The sequence below is a fragment of the Lepidochelys kempii genome, chromosome 5 (assembly GCF_965140285.1).
Source record: "Lepidochelys kempii isolate rLepKem1 chromosome 5, rLepKem1.hap1, whole genome shotgun sequence".
In the NCBI taxonomy this organism is placed as follows: Eukaryota; Metazoa; Chordata; order Testudines; family Cheloniidae; genus Lepidochelys; species Lepidochelys kempii.
The window spans coordinates 62317085-62337172 of record NC_136384.1 but is presented as its reverse complement, the minus strand read 5'-3'; the positions used below and the strand labels follow the sequence as shown (position 1 = coordinate 62337172).

Sequence of the window (20088 nt, the reverse complement as noted above, 5' to 3'; positions counted from 1 at the left end):
ATTCTACTTTTACTTGCATTTTTTGCCTCAACCCGGCCTGCAGAGGTCTCACAAAAATCACAGAACCACATGGCCCTGCAAAGGTACACCATGGGGATCTAGCCTGTATTTTTATTTAGCTGACCAAACACAGGGTTAAATTCTGGCAGACATAAGAGGGGAAAAAAGTGTAACAGGCGCCAAAATTGCACACATACACACTGCAAAAAACTAATATGAATGTATGCTTCTATTCTGGCCAAGACCAGTCCCCCTCACAGATCAATTATAAAAATTTATTCCAACTCAGAGCTGAAAGGGGGCTATTCATACAGACTGTTGCTGGGTCTTGCGTGAACATGTCCACATACAAAATCACAGCCCACAACTCCTAGGCCACATCTTGTTATGCCTTCCATGTTTCTGGAGGAACCAGAAAAGGGATGGACAACTTACAGCCTTCATTCCTGGTGCTAGCCAGGAGGTTTCTGGAATGGGCATATATGTAACATAAGCAAAAATCTGGGCCACAGTGCAAAACTGTATACAAAATGCAGAAGCCTAGAATTCTTTTCCAGAGAAAAATCTATCTTCTTAATAGCCAGTTTCAATAGTAAAGGATTCAACTTTACAACAAGCTCCACCATTAAGAACTACTCTAAAGAGATCTCCTGCTTCCTTCCTCTAACAGGTTTTAGTATGAACATCATCATCAACAATGCATGCTGCTTACTGGGGTAGCAGCTGGAGGAGCTGCTGAGTGCACTGCAGAAGCTGTAGTGGAGGCAACAACTTCTTCAGAGGCAGCTGGAGAAGATTTAACAGCTGTGGATTTCTAAAATAAAAAACATTGTTACCAGTGTATATAATACTATGAACATACATAGGAAATCCCCAGTTTATGGGACGCACAACTGTTTTATTTTCATCCTGTACCGTGCTCATCTGGGATTTGACTCTTCTAACATACTGTATCTATTTCAGACTAATTTAATCCCCAGCCCCCACCCACATTAGAGGGTATAACAGTTCTCGAGAAGTCATTTAAACTTGTTTCTTCTACATTCCATACCTCAGAGATTTCAATGGGTCTAGGAATTCACCCCATGTGTCTAAATCCCCTAGATTGCTTTGAAAAGTCTCAATGATTGCGTGTTACCTATGCAATCAACTGTTAAATTAGACACAACAATAAAACACACCCGATTTTTCATCATTTAAGACAGCCTGGGCCTGTTTTTTTCCTTCTACTTTACTATAAAAATAATGGAAAATCTAGTTGTTTAAATAACTTGAATATAAAACAGAATAATACAGATTAAGTAAATTCCGAGATCTTACGTTAGGTGTAGCTAGTGGTGCAGACTGTAATGTTGCTGGGGAACTGGCAAATCCCTCTGACAAAGCATCCAAGAGCTCACTTTCACTCATGGGCTACAATTAAAAAGAAGTGACACCAGGTTTTTTATCCTTTTTGTTTGAAATCTGTTGATTGCTCTGATTATACTGCATAATTTAGAGAGTCAGAATACGGCTAAAAGCTTAGAGAATAGGAAATCTTTTCCTTCTCTGTTTAATGAACAACAAATGGAAAACTGAAAGACTTTCTGAATATTTACTCACTGACCTGGGGTTTTTCTTTAGATTTTGGCAAGAGTGGTTTTCCATCCTTATCCTACAGAGAAAACACGATTTAACAAAGTAGTTCTCTATGACCACGAAACACAAGTCTTTTGGTAAAAGTGGTTAAAAATACACAAAATGTTATTACACTGCCTCTCTTCCCTTCCCTCCCCCCCATTTTTTTTTTTTTTTAAATAAAAACAGCCATTGGTTAGGCTTTTGGCATAAATAGAGTTTCAGGAATTTAAAATATAGTTCTGCTCTGAAAGAGACTCCAAAAATGTCACTGTGAGCTTCCATGCTTGCTGTCTCTCCACTGCCATATCAAATATGCTCAGTTTGCAAATGAAAGCCTAACTTGAAGCCCTGCATAATCACTCCAGAATTTAGGGTCAAGAGGGGAATTTCCTTCTAACACATCAGTATCAGCAACAAAGGGTTCTGCAGGCCTCAGTTATGCCTGTGCAACCCTACTACCATCCGATTATGCCCTTGGTGACATTTGCAAAAATCCCATCAGCTTCACTGGGTAACAGCGACTAACTGGAATTTAATAATTATTCTTTAGAAGCACAAATAGTAAATAATCCAATTCACCCCTCTCAGCCTGAATTATTCACATTTGGGTGCATAAAGCTAAACCACCTCTACCCGTATTTAGATATCTAAATAAAAGTTGCCTAGTATTCAGATATGTTGATGAACCACAAATTACAATGAAGTCAATCATTATGTATTACTGTAGTGCCTGAAGCAACATCCAAGCATGAGGAAAGGAGTGCAAAGAATACAGGAACATATTAAAAGGAATTACCTTTGCCTCTATTAATCTGTACTCAGGAGGGATTGTTTCTTCATCTTCACCCAGTTTTTCTCGTTCTTCTTGTTTGGCTTTCTCCTAAGGGGAAAAACAAAGGTGGAACATCTCTCACCAGAAATGTCACGAGGCCTTAGGTACTGCATGTGAGCAAGTTTTTGACTCTCTTTCAGTACAGCACCATTGGAGGCAGATGTTCCCTTGCAAATGCAGTTTAATTATCAGGCAAAATCTCATGCTTTCTTCTGATGAGCCTTAAATCTGACTCGCCACTCACTACTTCAATATAAAATGAGGAGTAATTCCATTCATTTTAATAGCATTATATTTGGTATAAAACTGATAAAAGTAAATATGAGAGTAAGTAAGTATAAACCAACAACAATAAAAACACCCATGGGCCTGGATTCTGTTCTCTGTATGAAACACACTGACAGCTCCCCGATCCAGGGCTGCAAGGTAAGGCTGCACAGGGGCAGGATTAGGCCTAGGGAAGCAGGGATTGGGAAGGTAGCTGGGGCAGAAGGCAGCAGAGCCAACTTTCTGCTGCCCGAGGCTTCCCATGAGCCAGGGTAATTCTCCACCAGCTATCTTTGGCTGCTTTAAGTAACACCTGACCCAGAGGTCATAAGATTTTACAGGTTTTTAAGGTTGACAGAAAAATTGTGAAGATGTCCAACATTTCATAAAACAGAGTGAAAGATCCTTCTAATAATATATTGAACCCTGTTGTTTCAATCATAGCACACCTTTACAAACAAATGTAGCTATACATTTCATTTCTTCCTTTGTCTTTATGTTCAAAAGAAGGAGGAAAAATGTATTTAAATAATAAACCAGCACAATAACTAAAGTTTGGTTCCTTTTAAGGGACTAATTGATTTTTTTGTTGTTGCTATTTTTAATACACACTTTACTTCTACTTTAGCTTAGTTTTTAAGACACTAAACAATGCATTTTCCAGGAACTGCGTGAATGTAGAAAGGATACTGTGTTACCAAATACTTCATTCTTAAGGTATGTATGCATGCTAAAATGAATTAAAAAAAAATCACTTATAAATCACTCTGCACTAATTTATTATAATAATTTTGTGAAACTACCTCCAAGTAGCACCCTGGAACCAGCATATTCACCATTATGATATGTTTTGTACAAGTATGCCTTGTGAGGTATCATTTTAAAAGTCTTAATCTGTTAAACATTTATATCATGTTGAATTGTATGTACTATCATTGTATGTGAAGTTAGGAAGTATTGCTCTATGTGCTACTGAAATATGTTTCAGAGTAGCAGCCGTGTTGGTCTGTATTCACAAAAAGAAAAGGAGTACTTAGAGACTAACCAATTTATTTGAGCATAAGCTTTTGTGAGCTACAGCTCACGGCATCCGATGAAGTGAGCTGTAGCTCACGAAAGCTTATGTGCAAATAAATTGGTTAGTCTCTAAGGTGCCACAAGTACTCCTTTTCTTTTTGAAATATGTTGTGAGGTTGGGAAATGCCCACAGCCAGCCTTTCAGTTGCAACAAAGGAGGTCAGACAGGTGTTGATGGCCCATCAAAAAGAATCCACTCTCCCGGGGACTCTTCAGAGAAGGCAAGTACACATGGCGGACTAACCCACATCACAGCAAGGATCTTTCTAGCAGCTGAAAGAAAGTATAAAAGAGGGGCAGTGACATCATCATAATGAAAGAAATACCAAACCATGATCTTGTCCTGGTTATGGGAGATTTTAATTCCCAGATCAGAAATGAAAGAAGAGGTTGGAAAACCATCATCGGCCCACATACAACTGGAACGACAACAGACAATGGCACAAGACTTCTTGAATTTTGTGCCGAAAACAATCTTAGCATCTGCAATTCTTTCTTCCAACATAAAAACATACCCAAAAAGACATGGATTTCACCAAATGGCCATACACAAAACGAGATTGACTGTATCTGTGTTAGTCAGAGGTGGAAAACTTCACTGTTAGACACAAGTAGAAGAGCAGATATAGGGAGTGATCACTATTTGCTGAAAGCAAACATCAAATTGAAGTTTAAAGCGCTTAAAAAGAAAGAACACAGACCCAGATTATTTAATACACAGAAACTAAATGATTGCAGGATACGAAAAGAGTACCAGATAGAGGTCAAAAATAGGTTTGAGGCCCTTAAAGATCTTGAAGAAAACAAAGTGGAAAAATACTGGGGACTTTTCAAAACAGCTATACTAGAAGCAGCTGAAAAGATAATTGGTAGAAAGAGAGGAAGCAATAAAGAAAAGTGGATCTCAGAAGAAACATGGAAAATTATAGACAAAAGAAGAAAATAAAAGGCTCTAGTACTACAACAGGTGACTGAAGAAACAAAACAAAACCACAGGAATCTTGACAAAGCAGTAAAGAAACAATGCAAAAAAGATAAGCGAAATTGGATAGAAAATAAGGCTAGTGAAGCTGAAGAAGCAGGGGAAAGAAATGATACAAGAACAGACTACACGATCCTGAAACAGCGAACACAATATGGATCAAAATTCAGAAGTGTCCCAGTGAAAGGGAAACAAGGAGAAATTTTGAAACACAGGAGCAACAAGAAAATAGATGGATGGAACACTTCGAAGAAGTGCTAAACCAACCAGAACAAATTACAAGACTGGAATTTAACCATGATAAACCATTAGACCTAGATATAGATGTATCTGAGGTAAATATCCAAGTAGTAAAAAAAAAAAAAAAAAAAAAATTGCAGAAGCTGAAAAACAAAAAAGCACCTGGGTTTAGACAGTATTCATCCTGAGATGCTTAAAAATGGAGGTGAAGACGTGGAATCAGTCATCTGTTCACTGTGCAACAAAATATGGAGGGAGGAGAAGGTGCCGGACGAATGGACCGTCAGTATCATAATCAAGTTACCAAAGAAAGGTGATCTAAACAATTGCTTAGATTGGAGGGGAGTAACACTTCTATCTGTCAAAGGTAAAGTATTAGCAGCAGTCCTTCTGAACAGAATGAAAGGAAAGATGGATACCATCCTACGTGAACAACAATCTGGATTTAGACAAGGGAGATCGTGCACAGACACTATTTTCACCATGAGACGGATTATTGAGAACACAATTGCAGTCTTGTCATCAATTTTGTGGACTTTCAAGACATTTGATAGTGTAAACCAGGGATCGGCAACTTTTGGCGAGCGGCCTGCCAGGGAAAGCCCGAGGCGGGCCGGGCCGGTTTGTTTACCTGCTGTGTCCGCAGGTTCAAACTGGCCGTGGTTTACCGCTCCATGGCAATGGGGGCTGCGGGCAGCGGCACAGGCCGAGGGCTGTGCTGGCTGCCCTTCCTGCAGCTCCCTTTGGTCTGAGATGGCAAACCACGGCCAGTGAGAGCTGCGATCAGCTGAACCTGCGAACATGGTAGGTAAACAAACCACCCCAGCCCACCAGGAGCTTTCTCTGGCGTGCCAAAGGTTGCCGATGCCTGCTGTAAACAGAGAAACAACATGGAAAATTGTGGAACAATATGGAATTCTAACAAAATTAACTAACATTATGAAGGCATTCTATGCCAACTCAAAATGCTGCATTAAAATGGAAGATGGATTGAGCAAGCCATTCGGCATCAAGACAGCCAAAAGGCAGGGGCGAATCCTGTCTTTTTTTATGTTTATGCTAGTCATCAACTATGGATTAAAACTCTGCAATAGTGATACATATGGCCTAAAATGGAACAATTCAAGGCTATTTGATCTAGACTTTGCTAATGACATCGCTCTTATCAATGAGGATGCCAACAGTGAAATGACGTGAAACCTGACTTCATGTGTTCAATGCACAAACCAAGTAAACGAAGTAATGGAGAAGATAGGTTTGAGATACAATGCAAAGAAATGTAAAGGCATGTTAATGGGGAATATAGAGACTGAACTCAGAACTGAAGAAGAGAAACGGGAGAAAGCGGTATCTTGTAAGTACCATCAGCCAAGATGGTACTAGTTCCAAGGAAATAAGAAGAAGAATCGGGAAGGCAAACACTGCATTTGGAAGACTCAAAAACATCTGGCAACTCAAAAACATCTCTCTCAAGACAAAACTGAACAAGTACAAAGCAATTGTTATGGTCAGCAGTGAGACATGGCAACTTACCAAGAAAGAGACACAAAAGCTGGATGCATTTCATCACCAATGTCTGAGAAGAATATTGGGAATAACATACAGAGATAGGAAGACGAATGAAGAAGTCAGAAAAACGACTGGACAAGGCACCCTCTCACAAATAATCTACAAAAGAAGACATCAGTGGTTGGGACATGTGCTGAGAATGGAAAAAGAATGCTTACCAAATACCGCCCTTGAATGGAAGCCAGAAAATGCAAGAAGAAAGAGAGGAAGACCACAAATAACATGGAAACGAACAGTTCTGAATGACATCAAGCACCTCAACATGAAATGGGAAGATTTGCATAGAAGGGCAGTTGACAGGCAAGGATGGAAAATGTGTTAGCCCAATATGCAGCAAAGCACAGGATGGACTAAGGTAAGGACATCATCACTTGGCCTCTTTCACCCCACATCTCAACACCTGAAAGTTCATCTGGAAGACACTGACTTTGAACTAGGGAGACTGGACCCTCTTTCAGCCTGGGACCAGTCTGTGTACTGAGGAACTGTAAGCTGCTTGTGCTATCTAGGGTCGGAGATGGATTCAGACCTTGCTTAGTCTGTTTAAATTAGAATTAAGACTGAAAATTTAGTTTTATTTCTTAGGTAACCAACTTTGATCTCTATGCCTGCTACTTATAATCACTTAATATCTATCTTTCTGTAGTTAATATATCTGTTTTATATTTTACCTAAAACTGTGGTTTTGGTTCAAATACTTGGGGAATCTCAGCTCAGGTTACAAAGGCTGGTGCTTGTCCACTTTCCTATGAAGATGTGGTGAACTTAATGAGTTTGCACTGTCCAAGGGACCCTTGAGCAGTGCAAGACAGTATACTTTTGGGGTGTAAGGCTCCGAAACTGGGGGGAATTGGCTGAAGCCTCTCTATTGATGGTTCATTAGTGGCTGGGAGATCATTCATGTAACACAGTTGGGCATGTCTCTGCCTGTGGATGGCTGTGTAAGTGCAGTGGCTGTCAGAGACTTGCTGCTGAACATCAGCACCACAGTGTGACAGACAGCCCTTGATGGGTTTGGAAGTCTCAGCAGTCCCACAGTCCAGGTTGCACCCCAAGGATCTCTTCACAAGTTTCTAAACTGAATTCCCTCTATTGGTTTAAACGGGAAGTTCCGCTTAAAAATAGATGGCAAAATATGGCCCACTGTACATGGTTTAGTCTAAGCTAATACAACATAACTCAGGATAACTACTTTTACAAAGTGTTTTTTGAAGGCCTGGCTATTTTAATACCTTCACTTTATCCACCGCAGACTTGTTTTCTTCTGGGTCAGGCTCTCTCTTTCCTAGACTACCACACAAGGCATCCACTGCCTCATCTGATGCATGTCCAGCCTGCAAAAGCATTAGATGTTATTAGACACATCTGCAGTTTTATTGATGTCAAGCTGTTTTTGAAGAAACATATTCAGAATTTCTAACCGCAGATTATAAACATAATTTTATTTCGAAAGCAACATATATGCAAAACTCAAGAAGATACAACTATCCATACTAATAAACTCAGTAATTATAAATAGGGCCCTACCAAATTCATGGCCATGAAAAAACGCATCATGGACCGTGAAATCTGGTCTCCCTGTGAAATCTGGCTATTATAGGAGGGTCCCAGGATTGCCACTCTTACTTCTGTGCTGCCTTCAGAGCTGGGCAGGCAGAGAGCAGCAGCTTCTGGCCAGGTGCCAGCTCTGATGGCAGCACCACCACCAGCAGCAGCGCAAAAGCAAGGATGGCATGGTATGGGGGGAGGTCATCACTTCTGGGCTGGCCTTACGGGTGGGTGATCGTCCAGGGCACCATGGTCGAGGGGGGTGTGGGGGGGGCACTGTGCTCACAAATCCCACCACATACAGACAGCCCAAGGCCCCTTTAGCCCCCAAGCGCTGGTTCCAGAGCCGGGGACGGGTTGAGGCACCCCAGTTGGGGAGACTGCTATTGTGTGCTGGGCTCTAGTTACTAGTCCCGACCCAGCTGGGACTTCCTCTTCCTCTGCACAGGCCGCTCCCAGGGCCGGGTCAGACCCACCTCTGGGAACCTCCCCCAGTTGCAGGAAGCTCCACGGCTGGCCAGAAGCAGCGCAGAAGTAAGGATGGCAATACTGCAACCCCCTACAGTAGTCTTGCAACCCCCATCCCCGATTTGGGTTGGGACCCCTATGGTTACAATACCGTGAAATTTCAAATTTAAATATCTGAAACCATGAAATTTAACAGTTTAAAAATCCTATGAACGTGAAATTTACCAAAATGGACCATGAATTTGGTATGGCTCTAATAATAAATTGCCTTTCCCCCTAAAGTGTGCCACTGCAGCACAGATCCTCTAGGACTTTGGCAGAGTGTTCTCCAGGTAGACATGATTAACAGCTAGACAATTCCACAAGTTTAGATTTATATACGCCATGACCGCAGAGGGAGGGAGGTCTGCCAGTAATACAGTCTTCCCAAATACATAGGAGGGCAGTTGGTTTGTTCATAAAATGTTTTATTAAAGTTTATGTTTACTGCCAATAAAAAGATCATAAACAGAATCATCTTAAAAAGAATTTAGGAAAGCATTTGAAGCACATACCCTCACGCATAGTGAAATTATTGTCTGTTTCAAGAAAAAATGCCAGAGGGCATCACAAGAGTTCAAATCATAGATGTCTCTTAGGAAATTCAATCTGTATCATACAGTTAAGCCATGAAGAGATTATTCTGAAGTGCTTGGCTGTAAAGTCTGCAATAGTATCCCACAAAGCCATACTTTTCTAACTTTTCACAAACCAGCTTCGAGCTTTTACTTTAGCACCAATTCCGACTCTCTACAGGTTACTCACTGAAGAAGTAGCTGATGAAGCCAACGATTGCACAGTAGATACTGCAGCAGAAGAGACAACTTCCTCTGCAGGAGCCTTTGCAGATGCAGTAACTGCAGGTTTCTGAAAGAAACAAATGCAGTGAACTTTATTAATCCACTGAAGCACAAAGCAATGAAAATCAGAAAAAGAACATGGAGATATAAACCTTTTAACAGAATGCAACAGAAAACAGCTCTTGCAAGGCTGTTTGAATAAAAGTGAGTGTAAAATACTAAAATAAATAAATGAATATTTTTTAAAAAGCATAAACTTACGCTAAAACCAGTCACAGCACTAACAGGAGTAGGCAGAATTATTTTACACAGGCAGTAGTTGAACAAGTGCTACCACGGACAACAGAAAAAATAATAGAGAAAAGAAAAATGAGGAGATATTTCTGAGAAGAGAATATTACGGGATATACAAACCAAGAACCATGGACTTATTTTAAGTGTTCCTCTAGCCTAAAATTGTCCAGTGACAGTGAAATTCAACACTGAATATTAAAAAGATTTTTTTTTACATAAGATCAAAGGAGACTTACTTACTTTAGATGTGTCAGTGGGTTTAGATTCGGCTGCAGGTGGTGCAGGACAGACAAAGTCTTTTGAAAATTCATCAATAAGATCAGATTCACTTACAGGCTGCAATACAAAACGGACACAAATGTGGTACAAAGTGACTGATACAATTGTTTTTATTTTACAAAAATTCTAGATTAACTTGTTTGGTCAGCACCTTATAAGTTTTAAAATATACCTCATATCTATAGTTAATGAATATTTCTTGAGAAAATTCTCTCCAGAATTTGTCCAGTTTTGTAATTAAAAATGATTTTTACTGGAATAACATTCCATTTAAAAATTGTTTACAGTGTTACTGAAAAGCAAAGTATAACTTATTTCATGAGAGGACTTTAAGTTTTTAAGGGCAACAGCATAAATGACTTAGCCTATGTCTACTCTGGGGGGTCTACACTGATGTAGCTACACTAGCATAACCCCGTAGCATAGGTGCAGTTTATGGTGAGGGAAGGCATTTTTCCATTGCTGTGGAAACAGCATCTCCCTGAGTGATTGTAGCTGGGTCAACAGAAGCATTCTTCCATTGCCCTAGCTGCGTTTACACTGGGAGTTAGGTCAACATAGCTATGGTGCTCAGGGCTGTGAATTTGTCACGCACGTGATGCCGTACCTACATTGACTTAAGTTTTAAATGTAGATTAGACATAACATTTAGTAGGACAGCATATTATTACAATGTTTCAAGTACAGATCATATATAGGTAATGGGAGGCATATGGTATCAGCATTTATTAGCATGCATGTAGGTTCTTTTATTTTTTGTAAGTTTTGTCTGCATTTCTTTTATCTTAAGAATAAATGTGCTTACTCAGAAAGAGCTGTGTGGTAACTTATACGTCTGGCAATTACATTGTGTACCATGATTTGCTTAAACTGTGGATATCACAGTATAGTCAGGGACTCTGCCGCCTGAAAATACCCCAGCCTGGTCAGGAGGGAGAGAGACGTATGTCTCAACCCAAGAGAGACATGACACCTGAGGCACCTCTGTGGAGCCTAGAATGGGTGTCGTTGGAGGACCACAATAAAGGGGGAATACAGATGTAGTTGCCCAGAACTGCGAAGCATTTCAGTATTATTCAAATATCCACATGATCCACCTACAGAATAATAATATTCAACTTCAGTATCAATTAGAGACAGATGGCTAGAAAGTAAAAATCGGCTACATTTATACAGTGTGTAAACAAGTGCATCTATAAATAGGGACCAAGATTGTGTAGTTATACTAGGAACATAGGAAAATAGAGGACAAAAGTGGAAAACAAAACCAAACAGGAAACCACCAGAATATCTAGTGACAATCCCATAATACTGTTACTTTTTAACCTTAGGCTTTTCTTCAGGTTTTGGCAATAATGGTTTTCCATCTTTATCCTGCAGGAAAAAACAAATATTATTGTTAGTTTTTGTCTATTGTTACAAAATATGGCTTCCATGCTAGCAAACAATTGCAAGGTTAGGTTATTTGCAATGGGAAAGGTATCTAAACATGTATACACCCAGGAATTAAAGAAAACAAATGAAAATACCCATTCAGCAAAATCTTTGCCATATCACATTTGATGAAATGCACTAACAATACAGAATTCCACGGACACAGCATTTTATCTTCATGGTACAGGGTAGGAGCAGCGGGTCTCCTCAACCCCTTCCATGGGGCCTGCCAACAGAGGGAGGCCACAGAAACTGTGACTAGGCACAAAGTGAGCCACAATATATTTCAATACTACTCTGGCAGGCCGTTCCTACTACAGCATTTAAGTTTCATTTACAGAAAACATTTAGTCCCAGATTCTCTGCTGCACCAACTTTTCACTCAGTGCAGCAGAAAGGAGACCATCTGGGAGCCTGTTATGGCTTCCTGAGTCTCAGGGCTGGCCACGTTTGGTTAGGTTTGCTCTAACCTACAAACAGCTGGCAATGGCCTTCAAGTAACTGTATGCCAAGTGGGGAAAGTAGGAACACATCTCATTTTGGCCACACCACTTAGATATTACTCCGCCTTCAAACACAGATACCTAGGCCAGGGAAGGGGTGACATAGGAACCCGTGTACACTGGCTCCGGATCATCTGAGAGAACCCCCATATCAGGAGAATTCTCAGCTGGTCAGATACTGCTGCAATACCTGAGTGGCACAAAGGAGCCAGAGCACTACTGAGAATCGAGCACTGAGGCCAGTCACCACTGCATTACTCTAGTTTTATGTTGGATTAACTCATTTTAAAACAGGAGATAACTCAGTAGTAAAATAGGCCCTAACTTTGTAGTCTTTATGGTTCTGAAGAAAATCTTCTGAATGTCAACTTATTTAGGTCAGCTTCACAGGTCTGCAATCAGACACACTCAAAGTCTCAGAGGTAAAAACTGCCCCATTCAAAATGGGATGTGCCACTACTGAAACCTAATGAAGACAGCTGAAATGTCTACATTGTTAACTGCATCAGTATTGATCATTTTGAACAAGTCTCCTTCTCTGTGTGTGCCCATCGGTAAAATACGGATAATACTTCTCTACTGTGTTTGAAAGGACTTCATACTACACGAATGAACCCTACAGACATATTTATTTATTTATAGATATAAGTGACATGTCCAGTTATAAAATGGTGCTTCTGGCACTTTCCATGAGAAACTATTCCAAATAAATGCCAATTGTTTGCAAGTCTATATGTTCCTTTCCTCAACATCAACCACATTACGCTGAGGGACAGCGGAGAGTTCTAAGTGAACCCTCAGGGAAGGGAAAAGGGATGGGGGGATACAGGAGCCACCCAGGCAGGGTGCATTCATAGTTTGTCATTAATAGAGTTCCACCACTTTTTACTTTCCCCAGCTTCACTGCCTGCCTATGACACAACCACAGAGCTAGTCAGACACCTATAATTTATATGAGGAAAGTAGAGATGAAAAATTACCATTGCTGGTTTCAATCTGTATTCTGGAGGGATTGTATCATCATGTTCACCAGCTTTGTTTATTTTTTTCTCTTTAGCTTTTTCCTGAAAAAAAGGAGACAAATATAGATTAACAGAAATTCCAGGGAAAACCACCAACAGTCCCTCTTCACTAAAGAGGATCATTCCAATCTAAATTTTCTAAAGGCACTAAAATCAGATTAAGCCATTCTATGCTTTGAGGGCCTCTATGGTCTATTCATGCCAAATTTAGGTTAAAAAAAACCACTGTTTTGAAATTAACACTAGTGTAGAACATGGCCGTGATGTGTTACTCTTCAAACACAACCCAAAGACACAGAGCAGAGACATAAACTTCACTGGCCACTGCCTCGACAGGCCTTCAGGGGGCGCAATACAAAGATCCCAATTCTCCTGGCAGCCTCCACCACCCTGGCCACATCAGTAGCAGAAAGAGATAAAGGGTGAGTAGGATTGTATCCCTTCTCCACTGGGCAACCACCTGGGGACATGGAGTCCCAGCACTGCACCTCTTAATGCCTCCAGAGTCCTTCAGAACTAGGACCAGCACTCCAGGCCCCTTCAACAGCAACTAATTTTCCATTGCCATCCTGTCACTCCCCTTTGTGCGATTACTTAATGTGGATAAGGGATAAAATAATGTAATGCTAATAAGGCGAGTGGTGTTAGATGTAAAGATAGAACTCAAAACATGCAAGGATTAAATACCAAATGAGCACTAAAGTTAAAAAAAAAAAAAAGGGAGAGAGACATTGAAGAGATTCAGGCTAAATTCAAAAACAACATTAAAAAAGGCAGACAAGAACCATTTACAAAAGAAAATGCTATTAATCGTAATTCCCCCATCCCACCCCAAACCCAACAACTAGAGTTAAAGGGAAAAACAGAGAGTGTAACCAACAAGAAGCACACCAGTCATTACTCTGTCCCCTTTTCTGGTAGGCTGTATCCCATTTCTACTCCCTTTGTCTGTTTTTTGTCACTTAAGTAAGTTCTCTGGGGTATGGATTGTTCACCTCTTATGCATTTGTACAACACCTAAAAAAATGGAGTTTTGGGAGCCGATACAATACACATTTAATTATACCTCTGAGACTTCTACAATGGAACCAAGGTCTTCTTTGGGTTCAGGTTCTGGTACACCAAGAGTATCAGCAAGGGCATCTAGTGCATCATCACTCATTGCTGTCTGGGTTTAAGAAAATGTGCAAATCATATTGTGATTATTCATAAAAAGGCATGAGTTTACCTTACATGTGTCTTCCTCTACACTCTGTATGGAGCGAAGCAATGTGTTTGTGTGTCTGTGCTCAAAAAGAGAGAAAACGGTATTTTTAATTTCTGTTCTGCTTCACATTTCCTTAACACAAGAGGGCAGCAGATGGCAAACTCTGATCACACCAGCAGCTTTTAATCAACTAAAAACTTCCTCAAAGAGAGGAACACAGAGACCCCATCACTACAGACTGTGACTACTTCACTGCATGGTCTTAGCTGAAGCCAAACATTACATGTTATCTTTCCAGATATGGGAAGGAAAGGTCAGTTTTACGAGTACAAGGAAATGAAATTATCCTGATATTAAAAGCATCCCACACAACTAAAAATACCAAGCTCATTTTTGTAACCAGCTCTCATACTACATTTTTCGGGCCTATGGGAGCCCTGCAGATGACTCCAAAACAGAATTATTTGACCCACGCAGGCCCAATCCCGTAACATGCAGAGAACACCTCCTGAGAGGCTCTCAGCACCTGCAATTCCTGTTGTACTTAATATGTTCAACAGAATTTCAACTGAAACCAAGGATGTTCAATGTCTTGCAGGATCAGGCCCACATTTTGGCATAAAGTATGTTAAATGCAGATGTATCATTATAGTTAAATTAGTCAAAAAAGGAAATATGTATACCTCTTCCAGTTTTGGTTTCTTCTCCTTAGGAGGAGCTGAACTCCTGACTGAACTTGTTGATTGTGCTTGTACAATTTCTCCTTCCTCTGTTGGCTTCTGTTATGTAAGGAGAAAATGAAATATTTGGTTATCGGCAAAATTTGCAAAAAGTGTAAAAAAGGTAAAGTTAAAAAATCCTCAGTTGGCAAAATTAATACCTCTTTAAAAATTGTCTTCTCCTCTCCAGGAGCAGAAGTACTGCAGGTAAAATCAGATGACAAAGCATCTGCAATATCATCATCCGTCATTGGTTTCTAAACAGAAATTGCATACATAATAGGTTATGGTTAACATTCAAAGGTCAATGGCTGTCAAAACCTAGTTTATAATTCATGTGTGCTGTGTGCTTGCTGAAGTAGCAATTTGTATTTAAGTGGTCATTATTATACTTTTGTCTCAGAGCAGTCACAGAAAGAAACACCCCTATACTTCTTCATACACTTTACATCAAAATGCAGCCTTTTGTTTTCTTTTAGTTGTAAACGTATAGTGAAATCAAACTCTAGTCTAAAGGAATGACAGTCAATCTGTGGAACTCTTTGCCAGCAGATTTTGTGAAGGCCAAGACTATAACAGGGTTTTAAAAAGAACTAGATAAATTAATGGGGGATAGGTCCATAAATGGCTCTTCGGTGGGATGGTGTCCCTACCCTCTGTTTTCCAGAAGCTGGGAATGGGCAACAGGGGATGGATCACTTGCTGATTACTTGTTCTGTTCACTGCTTCTGAACCACCTGGCATTGGCCACTGTCGAAAGACAGGATACTGGGCTAGATGGTCTGCGCCAGTATGGCTGTTTTTATGACCTTGCTAAGCACACAGATTTAAGCATTCTTTGTCACACAAAGTACTCAAAGATTCCTGCATCCATAACTGTCAATAGCTAGTCTAACATTATCAGGTTCAATTTCTCAGAAGTATTTGGTTTAGTTGTTTCAATTTCTTTCAGTTTTCCAAGACCGTCTATGTTAGTTACAAATTCTGTGCTAAAACTCCAGAGGCTTCCCACTGACTTCAACGGGAACTGCATGTGGTCAGCACCTCCTAGAATTTGGCATTTTCTAATGTCGCAAGAAGTTAATTAGAACTTTCCCAAGAACCTGATGAGGACTTATTTTTACCTTTTGAGATGTAAATCTAACTTTACCTGAGGTGGTTCTTTTTTTTCTGGGGGAACAGCTTGGTCATCTCCTTTACCCTGAAAGAAGAGTTATTTCTGTGGTGAATGGACGATAATCCCACTATACAAGCAGAACTCTATTGCACGTCTTGTTTTGCTCACTTTACTTACCTCCAATAATTTTCTGTACCCTGGAGGTATAGCACCCTCCCGTTTACCCAGTTCTTCAATATATGCAGAAGAACATGAATCCTACAACAAAACCAACAAATTAATATTGTTGTATTAATGTTTGTTGAAACCAAGTTACTAATTTACAAATATAACTATATAAAATGACATTCTACCCTCTAATAAACTGGCCTTCTTCCTAACTCACAAAGAACCCACTGCCACACCCAGAGTCTCTTTTCAGGCAGTTTTATTCTTCCAAAACAGACAAAATTAACAAAACCAGTTCCTCAGTCCACCCCAGGCTTCAACTCCCAGTGCACAGTCCCCTTTGCCTCTTTGTCCTTCCTTCAGGAATCTTCTATGCTCTGGTCGCTAAGCACCACATCACCCAGAGCTTTTTCCCCAGTAGGTTCCCACTTCCTCCACTCCTTGCGGGATGGCTTGCTGCTCCTGCTTCTTAGAGCTTTCTGGCTATGACTCATCAAGTGTCTCCCCCTTGCCCAGGTACCTCTTTTAAATCTCACTGAGGTCACCTGACCAGTCACAGGTATAGTGGCCCTGCTCCCTCTTCAAGGGGCCAGCCACCCTGTGACATACTCACTAATGATGCTTCTGAGAAAAGAGAGAGGGGAGAATCAAGTACAATAAATGGCCAATCTCAATCTTTTAATGTAGATACCAATGTGAATTTGAGATATTTAGTGTCTACTCCACTCTCTTACTTCTCCGTTACTAGTAACAACTCCCTTATCCTCCCCATCAACTGGGATTGCCATCTCGCTTCTTTCCCCACATCCACATTTAGAAATGAACATCATTGTCTCAGATTCCTAATGCTCCACTATGTGACAAGTAAAAAAGTAAGTAGAAAGAATTCCCTTCACCTATCCAAGCTTTTTTCTCTCCCCTGTCAGCAACTTCGATAAAAACATGTTCTTTTGTAAATCTGTCAGACAAGCCCATATCTGGTGACTGTGACAGGGCAGGGGTAAAACCCCCTTTAAAGCCCTGCCAAAATGCTGGCTGCAGAGGGCTCTCTGGTCAAAAGGCCAGGTAGAGAGACATGGGTATGCAGCAGAGAGCCCAACTGTAAGCCCAAATGAGGGCTAGCTCAAAGCAACAAGCTGGGCCAAGTGGGAACAGCTGGGCTAAAGACTGGGAGGGCTATAAAAGCCCTGGGAAAACCTCAGTGAGGGGGCCGGCCTGGGAGGAGACAGGAGGGCTGTTTCTCTATCTCCTTACCTACTAGAAGGAGCCTCAAGGGCCAGAAGACCCTGGGAAGGGTCTGTGGTGGGACTGTTGTTGGGGGAATTGGGACTGCACAAGAACACTGTAAATCAAGACACAAAGGTGAAACCACTGAAGAAGGTGGTGGGACTCTTTCTTATACCAGCCTAAACCCAGGGTGCAGGCACAAAAGTGGGCGTGCCAGCCTAGACCCTGTGACAGTGACCAATTCAAATAGAAACTTTTTTCCAGTTTGCTGACACTTCGCCATTGTGTTCTACTGTAGATCTATAGTTGCAATATTTCTTAACAGCTAAAAACAACATGAGTATCATGTGGGAGGCATTCCTTATGTTTTACAGAGAAATTGTGAATCTATTTCAAATGTTATAAGATCACAGGGATAATTACTCAGCCTGTATGATAACAAGTAATGTAAGAAACTCAATACCGTAATTTCTGGGCCCATGTAGACTGGACTAGGAAGGACATGTTCTTCAGGTCCTCCTAGTGTATCTATCAGGTCATCTAAGGCCTTATCTACATCAGACTAGAAAAATAAGCAGACAGTTATATAAGTTAATGCACTGCACAGCACGTAAAGATGTATCACAATGTGTAGCATTAATGTAAGACTGCAAAGAAACAGGAAAAAAAGACAAAAAGAATCTCTCTTTAAATCTAACAAAAAAAGGTCTACATTTAGGTTATTATGCAAATACAGGAATATACAAAACTTTACTGTTGTGCCTGTCAGCTCCATACATGCATACAAGGGAGTTCACTGAAATTTACAAGAATCTTCTCCCCTGTCTTCAGTCAGCTCTCAACAAAGGGAAGTACTCACATCACATGAGCCTGGGATCATAGAAGAAAATCTGTCCATTATATAAAGTCAAATCCAGTAGGCAATTGCTTAATCAAATAAATCGGTGATCTAGTTCCTCTTTATTTAAATCAACCATTAAAGGTGACACCATTGTGATTAGATTATAGTAGCTTTTACGGAAAGTTTTTTGTGTGTTATTAACCAGGATAGCGACCAGTTAAGATTGGCCTACAGTGGGGCAGAGCTGTGCAGCCTGGCCAGCTTCCAAACCACAGGGAAGCCAAAGCCAGGATTTGGCCCAGTAGGAAAAGCTAACATGCAATACAGAACTGAACTCGCTCTAGACTTTTCAAGTGCCCCCTCTCCGATAGATGCAGTATTAGCTAAGCTTCTTGTTCTACTGGTTTAAAAGTCTGTGTGTCGGGGGGGGGGGAGCGAGGTGTGAAATTCTACTGATTTTCTCTTAATCTTATAAAATAAATAAAGATCAGATAAGACATTGATATGGTGCAACAGAGTGTCAAAAAGACACAATCATAAACAGACTGATTATTTCTGCTAAAAAGGAGAGTATGTAAATCTATGGCGGACACCCGAAATTTAACAGAGCTGCTGCAAACATGATCTTAAAGACCCATCTTGCACTACCCATAAACAAAATAATACTGAGGGCAGCTACCACACGTGGAATGAACTTAATTTTGGTGTGGGTTTGTTTTTCCCCCTGAAGAAGGCATCTAGCCTCTCTGGTTCAATGCAGATCATTGCAATTTAGGACCTTGATGGAAGGGTGTATAAATGCGACTTTTTAGGGGGAGAGGGAGTAGGGGGAAGGAAACAAGATCCTTTGCAGAGAACTCCTGGAAACCAAAACTAGAAACCTGCTTTGAATCAGTACAAGTTCAACAGACATTAAAAACATTTTCAAAGATAATTGTTTACCAGTTACCTCTCAGTTTCAGTAACAAGATTTTTTGTAGTCAGATGATTGATTAAAAATAAATCTTTACAAAACATTACCTAAAGATGAAACATACTGAAGTATTATTGATAGCAATGTTAGATTTGGGAAAGGCTATTAAGAATTGGGAAAGTTGTGTTTTATACAAGAGAGCTTATATGTCAGTATATTGTTACCTACTTTTTCAGGTGGCTTAGTAGGTGCAGCCTCAGCAGCTGAAGATGGAGCCACTGATTTATTTTCTTTAGTCTGAAAAAAGAAAAGAAAAAAAAGGTGAAAATAGTGCTGAAAGCCAGTGTAAAGGAGGTAGGTTTATACATAGCAGCTGACTTGTGTTAGACTGTAGTTACCTACCTCAGCAGTTGGCTTATCCGCTGTCGCAACCAAACCAGCAGCAGTGACTGCACCAACCGTAGCGGCACCACTAGCTAGTGATTTATTTTCAGTTTTAGGCTAAGGAAAAAAATAGAGTGTATGCTTATATGACTTTGTGTTAACAATTTTAAAAAGAGAAACAGTCAAACTATAATGGAAATGTTCTATCCTCGTATATATCCTACATTACTCCAATTGTCAATACAACTTTTGTGCAAAGTTCAAGGATAGAACAAGAAAAAGATTATTAATGCTGCTAAGCAACAGTCTGTGCTGAAGGAAAGGTGCAGTTCTAGTGGGATTCTCTCTTTCGTTCCTCTGATAACACTGAGATAGTATAGCTTTAGGACAAACGACACACTGATTTCTGGTGCAGAAGGAGAAAGTTCATTAAAAAGCAAATGGTACTGAAGTTTAGTAAGTATTTTACTGGATTGTAAAGCCCCACATCTTTCATGTTTTACCTATAGGGGAATGAGTTAGAAAATTGTGGGTAAAA

At 40.3% G+C, this 20088-nt stretch overlaps 1 protein-coding gene across 9 annotated transcripts in view; it reads right to left on the bottom strand.

Moving 5' to 3' along the window:
• CAST (calpastatin) overlaps positions 1 to 20088 on the bottom strand; it is a 114372-nt gene that overhangs the window by 21405 nt on the left and 72879 nt on the right. For 8 of the 9 annotated variants that reach the window (XM_073344562.2, XM_073344560.2, XM_073344563.2 and 5 more), the window contains 17 exons: positions 19569 to 19667; positions 19395 to 19463; positions 17876 to 17974; positions 16195 to 16275; positions 16051 to 16101; positions 15062 to 15157; positions 14865 to 14960; positions 14041 to 14142; positions 12933 to 13016; positions 11342 to 11389; positions 9977 to 10072; positions 9408 to 9509; positions 7820 to 7921; positions 2417 to 2500; positions 1607 to 1654; positions 1321 to 1413; positions 713 to 814 (listed from right to left, as the gene is read on the bottom strand). In XM_073344562.2, the coding sequence (XP_073200663.1) occupies positions 713 to 814; positions 1321 to 1413; positions 1607 to 1654; positions 2417 to 2500; positions 7820 to 7921; positions 9408 to 9509; positions 9977 to 10072; positions 11342 to 11389; positions 12933 to 13016; positions 14041 to 14142; positions 14865 to 14960; positions 15062 to 15157; positions 16051 to 16101; positions 16195 to 16275; positions 17876 to 17974; positions 19395 to 19463; positions 19569 to 19667 (1452 nt within the window). The remainder of the gene's footprint in view (positions 1 to 712; positions 815 to 1320; positions 1414 to 1606; positions 1655 to 2416; positions 2501 to 7819; positions 7922 to 9407; positions 9510 to 9976; positions 10073 to 11341; positions 11390 to 12932; positions 13017 to 14040; positions 14143 to 14864; positions 14961 to 15061; positions 15158 to 16050; positions 16102 to 16194; positions 16276 to 17875; positions 17975 to 19394; positions 19464 to 19568; positions 19668 to 20088) is intronic. The other variant, XM_073344565.2, reaches the window with a different exon arrangement.